This window comes from Heptranchias perlo, chromosome 10 (assembly GCF_035084215.1).
Source record: "Heptranchias perlo isolate sHepPer1 chromosome 10, sHepPer1.hap1, whole genome shotgun sequence".
NCBI lineage: Eukaryota > Metazoa > Chordata > Chondrichthyes > Hexanchiformes > Hexanchidae > Heptranchias > Heptranchias perlo.
In genome coordinates, this window is record NC_090334.1 from 15,522,732 (window position 1) to 15,535,683 (window position 12,952).

At 47.5% G+C, this 12,952-nt stretch overlaps 1 protein-coding gene across 2 annotated transcripts in view; it reads left to right on the forward strand.

Moving 5' to 3' along the window:
- The window catches only part of ppp1r14d (protein phosphatase 1 regulatory inhibitor subunit 14D), a 174,996-nt gene that overhangs the window by 158,108 nt on the left and 3,936 nt on the right, over positions 1-12,952 (forward strand). For both annotated transcript variants that reach the window (XM_067991255.1, XM_067991254.1), the window contains exon 2: positions 6,024-6,104. In XM_067991255.1, coding sequence (XP_067847356.1) covers positions 6,024-6,104 — 81 coding nt within the window. The remainder of the gene's footprint in view (positions 1-6,023; positions 6,105-12,952) is intronic.

Here is a 12,952-nt window from a genome sequence, read left to right on the forward strand (position 1 = left end):
TGTCTGTGTGTGTGACTGTATCGATGTGTTAGTGTGTGTGTCTGTGGGTGTGATTGTATCGATGTGTTAGTGCGTGTGTGTCTGTGTGTGTGACTGTATCGATGTGTTAGTGTGTGTGTCTGTGTGTGTTAATGTATCGATGTGTTAGTGTGTGTGTGTCTGTGGGTGTGATTGTATCGATGTGTTCGTGTGTGTGTGTCTGTGTGTGTGATTGTATCGATGTGTTAGTGTGTGTGTCTGTGGGTGTGATTGTATCGATGTGTTCGTGTGTGTGTCTGTGGGTGTGATTGTATCGATGTGTTAGTGTGTGTGTCTGTGTGTGTGTTTGTATCGATGTGTTAGTGTGTGTGTGTCTGTGGGTGTGATTGTATCGATGTGTTAGTGTGTGTGTCTCTGGGTGTGATTGTATCGATGTGTTAGTGTGTGTGTGTCTGTGGGTGTGATTGTATCGATGTGTTCGTGTGTGTGTGTCTGTGTGTGTGATTGTATCGATGTGTTAGTGTGTGTGTCTGTGTGTGTTTGTATCGATGTGTTAGTGTGTGTGTCTGTGGGTGTGTTTGTATCGATGTGTTAGTGTGTGTGTCTGTGTGTGTGATTGTATCGATGTGTTAGTGTGTGTGTCTTTGGGTGTGTTTGTATCGATGTGTTAGTGTGTGTGTCTGTGGGTGTGATTGTATCGATGTGTTAGTGTGTGTGTGTCTGTGTGTGTGATTGTATCGATGTGTTAGTGTGTGTGTCTGTGGGTGTGATTGTATCGATGTGTTAGTGTGTGTGTCTGTGTGTGTTTGTATCGATGTGTTAGTGTGTGTGTCTGTGGGTGTGATTGTATCGATGTGTTAGTGTGTGTGTCTGTGGGTGTGTTTGTATCGATGTGTTAGTGTGTGTGTCTGTGGGTGTGATTGTATCGATGTGTTAGTGTGTGTGTGTCTGTGTGTGTGATTGTATCGATGTGTTAGTGTGTGTGTCTGTGGGTGTGATTGTATCGATGTGTTAGTGTGTGTGTCTGTGTGTGTGATTGTATCGATGTGTTAGTGTGTGTGTCTGTGTGTGATTGTATCGATGTGTTAGTGTGTGTGTCTGTGTGTGTGATTGTATCGATGTGTTAGTGTGTGTGTGTCTGTGTGTGTGATTGTATCGATGTGTTAGTGTGTGTGTCTGTGGGTGTGATTGTATCGATGTGTTAGTGTGTGTGTCTGTGGGTGTGTTTGTATCGATGTGTTAGTGTGTGTGTCTGTGTGTGACTGTATCGATGTGTTAGTGTGTGTGTCTGTGGGTGTGTTTGTATCGATGTGTTAGTGTGTGTGTCTGTGTGTGTGATTGTATCGATGTGTTAGTGTGTGTGTCTGTGGGTGTGATTGTATCGATGTGTTAGTGTGTGTGTCTGTGGGTGTGATTGTATCGATGTGTTAGTGTGTGTGTCTGTGGGTGTGTTTGTATCGATGTGTTAGTGTGTGTCTCTGTGGGTGTGTTTGTATCGATGTGTTAGTGTGTGTGTCTGTGGGTGTGATTGTATCGATGTGTTAGTGTGTGTGTCTGTGGGTGTGATTGTATCGATGTGTTAGTGTGTGTGTCTGTGGGTGTGTTTGTATCGATGTGTTAGTGTGTGTGTCTGTGTGTGACTGTATCGATGTGTTAGTGTGTGTGTCTGTGGGTGTGTTTGTATCGATGTGTTAGTGTGTGTGTCTGTGTGTGTGATTGTATCGATGTGTTAGTGTGTGTGTCTGTGGGTGTGTTTGTATCGATGTGTTAGTGTGTGTGTCTGTGGGTGTGATTGTATCGATGTGTTAGTGTGTGTGTGTCTGTGTGTGTGATTGTATCGATGTGTTAGTGTGTGTGTCTGTGGGTGTGATTGTATCGATGTGTTAGTGTGTGTGTCTGTGTGTGTGATTGTATCGATGTGTTAGTGTGTGTGTCTGTGTGTGATTGTATCGATGTGTTAGTGTGTGTGTCTGTGTGTGTGATTGTATCGATGTGTTAGTGTGTGTGTCTGTGGGTGTGTTTGTATCGATGTGTTAGTGTGTGTGTCTGTGTGTGTGATTGTATCGATGTGTTAGTGTGTGTGTCTGTGGGTGTGTTTGTATCGATGTGTTAGTGTGTGTGTCTGTGGGTGTGTTTGTATCGATGTGTTAGTGTGTGCGTCTGTGGGTGTGATTGTATCGATGTGTTAGTGTGTGTGTGTCTGTGTGTGTGATTGTATCGATGTGTTAGTGTGTGTGTCTGTGGGTGTGATTGTATCGATGTGTTAGTGTGTGTGTGTCTGTGGGTGTGTTTGTATCGATGTGTTAGTGTGTGTGTCTGTGGGTGTGATTGTATCGATGTGTTAGTGTGTGTGTGTCTGTGTGTGTGATTGTATCGATGTGTTAGTGTGTGTGTCTGTGGGTGTGATTGTATCGATGTGTTAGTGTGTGTGTCTGTGGGTGTGATTGTATCGATGTGTTAGTGTGTGTGTCTGTGTGTGTGATTGTATCGATGTGTTAGTGTGTGTGTGTCTGTGTGTGTGATTGTATCGATGTGTTAGTGTGTGTGTCTGTGGGTGTGATTGTATCGATGTGTTAGTGTGTGTGTCTCTGGGTGTGATTGTATCGATGTGTTAGTGTGTGTGTGTCTGTGGGTGTGATTGTATCGATGTGTTAGTGTGTGTGTGTCTGTGTGTGTCATTGTATCGATGTGTTAGTGTGTGTGTCTGTGGGTGTGATTGTATCGATGTGTTAGTGTGTGTGTCTCTGGGTGTGATTGTATCGATGTGTTAGTGTGTGTGTGTCTGTGGGTGTGATTGTATCGATGTGTTAGTGTGTGTGTGTCTGTGGGTGTGATTGTATCGATGTGTTAGTGTGTGTGTGTCTGTGTGTGTCATTGTATCGATGTGTTAGTGTGTGTGTCTGTGGGTGTGATTGTATCGATGTGTTAGTGTGTGTGTCTGTGTGTGTTTGTATCGATGTGTTAGTGTGTGTGTCTGTGTGTGTGTTTGTATCGATGTGTTAGTGTGTGTGTCTGTGTGTGTGATTGTATCGATGTGTTAGTGTGTGTGTCTGTGGGTGTGATTGTATCGATGTGTTAGTGTGTGTGTCTGTGTGTGTTTGTATCGATGTGTTAGTGTGTGTGTCTGTGTGTGTGTTTGTATCGATGTGTTAGTGTGTGTGTCTGTGTGTGTGATTGTATTGATGTGTTAGTGTGTGTGTCTGTGGGTGTGATTGTATCGATGTGTTAGTGTGTGTGTCTGTGTGTGTGATTGTATCGATGTGTTAGTGTGTGTGTCTGTGGGTGTGATTGTATCGATGTGTTAGTGTGTGTGTGTCTGTGGGTGTGATTGTATCGATGTGTTAGTGTGTGTGTGTCTGTGCGTGTGATTGTATCGATGTGTTAGTGTGTGTGTCTGTGTGTGTGATTGTATCGATGTGTTAGTGTGTGTGTCTGTGGGTGTGATTGTATCGATGTGTTAGTGTGTGTGTGTCTGTGGGTGTGATTGTATCGATGTGTTAGTGTGTGTGTCTGTGGGTGTGATTGTATCGATGTGTTAGTGTGTGTGTGTCTGTGGGTGTGATTGTATCGATGTGTTAGTGTGTGTGTCTGTGGGTGTGATTGTATCGATGTGTTAGTGTGTGTGTGTCTGTGGGTGTGATTGTATCGATGTGTTAGTGTGTGTGTGTCTGTGGGTGTGATTGTATCGATGTGTTAGTGTGTGTGTCTGTGGGTGGAGTTTGGTGAGGGTGGACATTTTTATGGTCCCAAGGAAATGAGCAATTTTTTCAACCAAAGATTTGTGCTCTCAGAGCAGGGATGCTTTCCCCCCGTGCACTGTGTAATCGTAAACCGGCCTGTTTATGATTTTCTTTACGTGCAGCACACGGAGGAAATCTTCCCCCAGGGTGAGTTAATTCAGGATGTGTGCAGTCGCGGTGGATCATCACCCTTCTGTACGGCACAAATACCAACAAAACTCGACAGCAATCTCTGGTAATGGGAGAAAATGGAATCCACAACCTCCCTACAGACACATTCCACATGCACATACCCACTCACATAGATAGATACCAGTGTTGAACATCACAGTAGAATTCAGTGCTTGTCTAACTGGACTCCACTCTGCCTATTTTCTCGAGTTTCTATTCTCAGGTTTTTTTCATTCGTTCATGGGATGTGGGCGTTGCTGGCGAGGCCGGCATTTATCCCCCATCCCTAATTGCCCTTGAGAAGGTGGTGGTGAGCCGCTTTCTTGAACCGCTGCAGTCCGTGTGGTGACGGTTCTCCCACAGTGCTGTTCGGTCGGGAGTTCCAGGATTTTGACCCAGCGACGATGAAGGAACGGCGATATATTTCCAAGTCGGGATGGTGTGTGACTTGGAGGGGAACGTGCAGGTGGTGTTGTTCCCATGTGCCTGCTGCTCTTGTCCTTCTAGGTGGTAGAGGTGGCGGGTTTGGGAGGTGCTGTCGAAGAATCTTTGGCGAGTTGCTGCAGTGCATCCTGTGGATGGTACACACTGCAGCTACGGTGCGCCGGTGGTGAAGGGAGTGAATGTTTAGGTGGATGGGGTGCCAATCAAGCGGGCTGCTTTGTCCTGGATGGTGTCGAGCTTCTTGAGTGTTGCTGGAGCTGCACTCATCCAGGCAAGTGGAGAGTATTCCATCACACTCCTGACTTGTGCCTTGTAGATGGTGGAAAGGCTTTGGGGAGTCAGGAGGTGAGTCACTCGCCGCAGAATACCCAGCCTCTGACCTGCTCTTGTAGCCACAGTATTTATATGGCTGGTCCAGTTAAGTTTCTGGTCAATGGTGACCCCCAGGATGTTGATGGTGGGGGATTCAGCGATGGTAATGCCGTTGAATGTCAAGGGAGGTGGTTAGACTCTCTCTTGTTGGAGATGGTCATTGCCTGGCACTTGTCTGGCACGAATGTTACTTGCCACTTATGAGCCCAAGCCTGGATGTTGTCCAGGTCTTGCTGCATGCGGGCACTGACTGCTTCATTATCTGAGGGGTTGCAAATGGAGCTGAACACTGTGCAATCATCAGTGAACATACCCATTTCTGACCTTATGATTGATGAAACAGCTCAAGATGGTTGGGCCTAGGACACTGCCCTGAGGAACTCCTGCAGCAATGTCCTGGGGCTGAGATGATTGGCCTCCAACAACCACTACCATCTTCCTTTGTGCTAGGTATGACTCCAGCCACTGGAGAGTTTTCCCCCTGATTCCCATTGACTTCAATTTTATTAGGGCTGGAATTTAGCTCTTTTGTCCATGTTTGGACCAAGGCTGTAATGAGGTCTGGAGACGAGTGGTCCTGGCGGAACCCAAACTGAGCATCGGTGAGCAGGTTATTGGTGAGTAAGTGCCGCTTGATAGCACTGTTGACGACACCTTCCATCACTTTGCTGATTATTGCTGATGGGGCGGTAATTGGCCGGATTGGATTTGTCCTGCTTTTTGTGGACAGGACATACCTGGGCAATTTTCCACATTGTCGGGTGGATGCCAGTGTTGTAGCTGTACTGGAACAGCTTGGCTAGAGGCGCAGCTAATTCTGGAGCACAAGTCTTCAGCACTACAGCCGGGATGTTGTCAGGGCCCATCGTCTTTGTTGTATCCAGTGTGCTCAGCCGTTTCTTGATATCACGTGGATTGAATCGAATTGGCTGAAGACTGGCTTCTGTGATGGTGGGGATATCGAGAGGAGGCCGAGATGGATCATCCACTCGGCACTTCTGGCTGAAGATGGTTGCAAACGCTTCAGCCTTGTCTTTTGCACTCACGTGCTGGACTCCGCCATCATTGAGGATAGGGATGTTTACAGAACCTCCTCCTCCCGTTAGTTGTTTAATTGTCCACCACCATTCACGACTGGATGTGGCAGGACTGCAGAGCTTTGATCTGATCCGTTGGTTGTGGAATCGCTTAGCTCTGTCTATAGCACGTTGCTTCCGCAGTTTATCATGCATGTATTCCTGAGTTGTCGCTTCACCAGGTTGGCACCTCAATGGTTTGCAATGTTGCTCTCGATAAATACTTTCTTTATTCCTGAAGGAGGAAGAAATCCCAGAACTGGAGATCGACATCGATGAACTGCTAGAAATCTCGGATGAAGACCAACGGTCCAAACTCCAGGTAATCACTAAATCAAAAGCAAAACACTGCGGATGCCGGAAATCCAAATTAAAAAAGAAATGCTGGAGAAGCTCAGCAAGTGAGGTAGCATCTGTGGAGAAAGAAACAGAGTTAACGTTTCAGGTCGAAGAACTTTCATCAGAACTGGAAGATATTAAAAGAGTTAAAGTTTTTGAGCAAGTACAGAGACAGGGAAAGGTGGGGTGGGGGGAGGAAAGAACAAAAGGGAAGGTCTGTGATAGGATGGAGAGCACGAGTGATTAAATGACAAAAGGGATGATGGTGCAAGGCAAGGAGGGTGGTAATGGGACAGGTTAAGAAACAAAAGATTGATCAGGAGTAGCTGTAAATGGCAGCAGCAGAACCATTACCAGCACTAGCTGACCGAAAAAATGGGAGCAGTGTTTATGATCTGAAGTTATTGAAATCAATGTGGAGTCCGGAAGGTTGTAAAGTGCCTAAACGAAAGACGAGTTGCTGTTCCTCGAGCTTCCGATGAGCTTCAATGGAACAGTGTAAGAGGCCGAGGACAGAGGGGTCAGAGTAGGAGTGGGAAGGGGAATTAAAATGGCAAGCGACCAGCAGGTCAGGGTCACGCTTGTGGACAGAGTGAAGTTGTTCAGCAAAGTGATCACCCAGTCTGCGTTTGTTCTCCCCAATAGAGAGGAGACCACATTGTGAGCAGCGAATACAGTATAATTGAAAGAAGTACAAGTAAATCGCTGTTTCACCTGGAAGGAGTGTTTGGGGTCCTGGACGGTGAGAAGGGAGGAGGTGAAAGGGCAGGTGTTGCATCTCCTGCACTCGTACGGGAAGATGCAGTGGGGCAGAGGGCGGGTGTTGGGGGTGCTGGATGGCAGAGTGGACCAGGGTGTCGCGGAGGGAGCGGTCCCTTCAGAATGCTGAAAGGGGAGGGGAAGGTGTGTTTGGTGGTAGGATCGTGCTGGAGGTGACAGAAATAGCAGAGGATGGTGCGTTGAATGTTGGGGTGGAAGGTGAAGACAAGTGGGACCCTATCATGGTTCTGGGAGGGAAGGGAAGGGGTGAGGGCAGAAGTGCGGGGAATAGGATCGACGCGGTCGAGGGTCCTGTCAACTAGAGTGGAGGGAAATCCTCGGTTGAGGAAAATGGAAAATATATCGGAAGCACTGGTGCGGAAGGTGGTATCGTCAGAACAGATGCGACGGAGACAGAGAGACTGGGAGAAGGGAATAGAGTCCTTGCAGGAAGCGGGGTGGGAGGAAGTGTAATCAAGGTAGCTGTGGGAGTTGGTGGGCTTATAAAAGATATTGGTTGACAGCCCAGAAATGGAGATAGAGAAGTCAAGGAAGCAAAGGGAAGAGTTGGAGATGGACCACGTGAAGGCAAGAGAAGGGTGGAAATTGGAAGCAAAGTTGATGAAATTTTCCAGTTCGGGGCGAGAGCAGGAAACGGCACCGATACAATCATCAATGTACCGGAAAAAGAGTTGAGGGAGGGGACCTGATTAGGACTGGAACAAGGAATGTTCCATGTATCCCACAAAAAGGCAGGCATAGCTGGGACCCATACGGGTTCCTTTTATTTGGAGGAAGTGAGTGGAGTCAAAGGAGAAGTTGTTCAACGTAAGAATAAGTTCAGCCAGGCGGAGGAGGGTGGTGGTGGATGGGGACTGGTTGGGCCTCTGTTCAAGGATGAAGCGGAGGGCCCACAGACCGTCCTGGTGGGGAATGGAGGTGTAGAGGGACTGGACGTCCATGGTGAAAAAGGAGACGGTTAGGGCCGGGGAACTGGAAACTGTTAAAGCGGCGGAGGGCGTCAGAAGAGACTCGAATATAGGTTGGAAGAGACTGGAGAAGGGGAGAAAAAAGAGTCGAGGTAGGAGGAAATAAGTTCCGTGGGGCAGGAACAGGCTGAAACGATGGGTCTCCCAGGACAGTCCTGTTTGTGGATCTTGGGAAGGAGGTAGATGCGGGCTGTGTGGGGTTGGGGGACGCTGAGGTTGGAGGCTGTGGGGGGAAGATCTACAGAGGAGGTGAGGTCAGTGACTGTCTGGGAAACTATGGTTTGATGTTCGGCGGTGGGGTCATGGTCCAGGGGGAGGTAGGAGGAGATAGTTGGCGCTCGGCCTCCGCATGGTAGAGGTCTGTTCTCCACACAACAGCGCTGCCCTTGTCAGCAGGTTTAATGACAATGTCAGGGTTAGACCTGAGAGAACGAAGTGCTACAAGTTCAGAGGGAGGCAGGTTAGAGTGAGTGAGGGGAGTAGAGAAATTGAGATGGCCAATGTCACACCGGCAGTTCCCAATGAAAAGATCAAGAGAGGATAAGAGGCCAGAGGGAGAGGTCCAGGTGGAATGAGAATTCTGAAGACGGGAGAAAGGGTCCGCTGTGTGGGGGGAAGACTCTTGACCAAAGGTAATTGCTTGCGGTTGGCAATTCCCTTTGTGGTCGATACCATTCCGGCTTCAATCCCAGTTTCATTCAATTCAGTCATTTTGTTTGTTTCAACCAGCCTATCAGTTTAAAGAGACAATCTCCCCAATATCATCCCATTAAAGAGAAAGTTTCCCTCCTAGGACCCCATAAAAGAGAGTCCCCCATTAGGACCCCATTAAAGAGAGAGTCCCCACTAGGACCCCATTAAAGAGAGAGTCCCCATTAGGACCCCATTAAAGAGAGAGTCCCCATTAGGACCCCATTAAAGAGAGAGTCCCCACTAGGACCCCATTAAAGAGAGAGTCCCCATTAGGACCCCATTAAAGAGAGAGTCCCCACTAGGACCCCATTAAAGAGAGAGTCCCCACTAGGACCCCATTAAAGAGAGAGTCCCCACTAGGACCCCATTAAAGAGAGAGTCCCCATTAGGACCCCATTAAAGAGAGAGTCCCCCATTAGGACCCCATTAAAGAGAGAGTCCCCATTAGGACCCCATTAAAGAGAGAGTCCCCATTAGGACCCCATTAAAGAGAGAGTCCCCACTAGGACCCCATTAAAGAGAGAGTCCCCATTAGGACCCCATTAAAGAGAGAGTCCCCACTAGGACCCCATTAAAGAGAGAGTCCCCATTAGGACCCCATTAAAGAGAGAGTCCCCATTAGGACCCCATTAAAGAGAGAGTCCCCACTAGGACCCCATTAAAGAGAGAGTCCCCACTAGGAACCCATTAAAGAGAGAGTCCCCATTAGGACCCCATTAAAGAGAGAGTCCCCATTAGGACCCCATTAAAGAGAGAGTCCCCATTAGGACCCCATTAAAGAGAGAGTCCCCATTAGGACCCCATTAAAGAGAGAGTCCCCACTAGGACCCCATTAAAGAGAGAGTCCCCACTAGGACCCCATTAAAGAGAGAGTCCCCATTAGGACCCCATTAAAGAGAGAGTCCCCATTAGGACCCCATTAAAGAGAGAGTCCCCATTAGGACCCCATTAAAGAGAGAGTCCCCACTAGGACCCCATTAAAGAGAGAGTCCCCATTAGGACCCCATTAAAGAGAGAGTCCCCACTAGGACCCCATTAAAGAGAGAGTCCCCATTAGGACCCCATTAAAGAGAGAGTCCCCACTAGGACCCCATTAAAGAGAGAGTCCCCACTAGGACCCCATTAAAGAGAGAGTCCCCACTAGGACCCCATTAAAGAGAGAGTCCCCCATTAGGACCCCATTAAAGAGAGAGTCCCCATTAGGACCCCATTAAAGAGAGAGTCCCCACTAGGACCCCATTAAAGAGAGAGTCCCCATTAGGACCCCATTAAAGAGAGAGTCCCCATTAGGACCCCATTAAAGAGAGAGTCCCCACTAGGACCCCATTAAAGAGAGAGTCCCCACTAGGACCCCATTAAAGAGAGAGTCCCCATTAGGACCCCATTAAAGAGAGAGTCCCCATTAGGACCCCATTAAAGAGAGAGTCCCCATTAGGACCCCATTAAAGAGAGAGTCCCCACTAGGACCCCATTGAAGAGAGAGTCCCCATTAGCACCCCATTAAAGAGAGAGTCCCCACTAGGACCCCATTAAAGAGAGTCCCCATTAGGACCCCATTAAAGAGAGAGTCCCCACTTGGACCCCATTAAAGAGAGAGTCCCCATTAGGACCCCATTAAAGAGAGAGTCCCCATTAGGACCCCATTAAAGAGAGAGTCCCCATTAGGACCCCATTAAAGAGAGAGTCCCCACTAGGACCCCATTAAAGAGAGAGTCCCCATTAGGACCCCATTAAAGAGAGAGTCCTCACTAGGACCCCATTAAAGAGAGAGTCCCCACTAGGACCCCATTAAAGAGAGAGTCCCCACTAGGACCCCATTAAAGAGAGAGTCCCCACTAGGACCCTATTAAAGAGAGAGTCCCCACTAGGACCCCATTAAAGAGAGAGTCCCCACTAGGACCCTATTAAAGAGAGAGTCCCCATTAGGATCCCATTAAAGAGAGAGTCCCCACTAGAACCCCATTAAAGAGAGAGTCCCCACTAGGACCCTATTAAAGAGAGAGTCCCCATTAGGACCCCATTAAAGAGAGAGTCCCCACTAGGACCCCATTGAAGAGAGAGTCCCCACTAGGACCCTATTAAAGAGAGAGTCCCCATTAGGACCCCATTGAAGAGAGAGTCCCCATTAGGACCCCATTAAAGAGAGAGTCCCCATTAGGACCCCATTGAAGAGAGAGTCCCCACTAGGACCCCATTAAAGAGAGAGTCCCCATTAGGACCCCATTAAAGAGAGAGTCCCCCATTAGGACCCCATTAAAGAGAGAGTCCCCCATTAGGACCCCATTAAAGAGTCCTCACTAGGACCCTATTAAAGAGAGAGTCCCCACTAGGACCCCATTAAAGAGAGAGTCCCCACTAGGACCCCATTAAAGAGAGAGTCCCCACTAGGACCCTATTAAAGAGAGAGTCCCCACTAGGACCCCATTAAAGAGAGAGTCCCCATTAGGACCCCATTGAAGAGAGAGTCCCCACTAGGACCCCATTAAAGAGAGAGTCCCCACTAGGATCCCATTAAAGAGAAAGTCTCCCCATTAGGATCCCATTAAAGAGAGATTCCCCATTAGGATCCCATTAAAGAGTCCTCACTAGGACCCTATTAAAGAGAGAGTCCCCACTAGGACCCTATTAAAGAGAGAGTCCCCACTAGGACCCCATTAAAGAGAGAGTCCCCACTAGGACCCCATTAAAGAGAGAGTCCCCACTAGGATCCCATTAAAGAGAAAGTCTCCCCATTAGGATCCCATTAAAGAGAGATTCCCCATTAGGATCCCATTAAAGAGTCTTCACACTAGGACCCTATTAAATAGAGAGTCTCCCCACTAGGATCCCATTAAAGAGTCTCCTCACTCGGGCTCCATTAAAGAGAGGGTCTCTCCACTAGGATCCCATTAAAGAGTCTCCTCACTAGGACACCATTAAAGAGAGGGTCTCTCCACTAGGATCCCATTAAAGAGTCTCCTCACTAGGACACCATTAAAGAGTCTCCTCACTAGGACCCCATTAAAGAGAGTCTCCTCACTGGGACCCCATTAAAGAGAGAGTCTCCTCACTGGGACCCCATTAAAGAGAGTCTCCTCACTGGGACCCCATTAAAGTGAGGGTCTCCCCATCAGGACCTGTAACAGATTTGGATGTGATGCTAAATGGTAATCAATGTCTCATTTATTAATAGTTAAATCAAACATGAAAGAGTATCAAATATTAGAAGGCACTAATAATAGAGATTAAACAATATTGCCCAGTTTGATCTCTGGGCAGAGTTTGTAATTAAGATGGTGGCTTGGTCGTTTCGAGTTGTTTTCTAACAGCTTGTTCGATCTCTGGGCAGAGGTTGTAGTCTTCTGACAGCTGGGCGGTCTTCACTGATTCCTCTGCTCCCAGCTCAAAAGACATTAGGTTCTTAAACCCCCCTCGCTGGAAACTCCACACCATATACGGAGTTGGCATTCAGAAAAACTCCCATAAATTTACAAGATTATTTTCCACAAAATATGTGACCTTTGGAAGGTTGTTTTGTCCATTCTTATTACTATCTTTTAAATTAGTGTTCCGTTTTTCCTGGATCATTAATATTGTTCCTCCATTAATTGCATAGCTACCTTGATAAGGTTCAGTCATTAGTTAAAGGTCAGTAATTCACAATTCAGCAAAACAGCACATTACACAAATCAAACAGACGCAGCCTGCAACATATGATGGTTAATAGTGTTAAGAAAAAGATGTGAATTTGTCCCTATTCCCAATATGCTCACAGACCCCATTAAAGAGAATCTCAGCATTAAGACACCATTAAAGGGAGTCTCCGCACTATGATCCCATTAAAGAGAGAGTTTCCCCTCTAGGACCCCATTGAAGAGAGAGTCTCCCCTCTTGGACCCCATTAAAGAGAGTCTCCCCTCTAGGACCCCATTAAAGAGAGAGTCTCCCCCTAGGACCCCATTAAAGAGAGTCTCCCCCCTAGGACCCCATTAAAGAGAGAGTCTCTCCACTAGGACCCCATTAAAGAGTCTCCTCACTAGGACTTCATTAAAGAGAGTTTCTCCACTAGGACCCAATTAGAGAGTCTCCCACCATAACCTCATTAAAGAGACAGTCTCCCCGCTAGGACCCCACTATAGAGAGGGTCTCATCACTGGGACCCCATTAAAGAGAATCTCACCACTAGGACCTTTTTAAAGAGAGTCACACCATCAGGACCTGTCCAAATTCGGGTCTGCCATAGATCCCTTCTCGGGTTCAGTGGTGTTAATCACTCCTGTTAGAAGTCTATTCATTTTGTGGGAGATGACTCACATTGCCCTGTATCTAACTGCACCATAGTGTAATCAGGGAAGGGGTGTTGTAACAATAATATGCCCTTCTGACCTGAACCAGGTATTTGTGTCTTCTG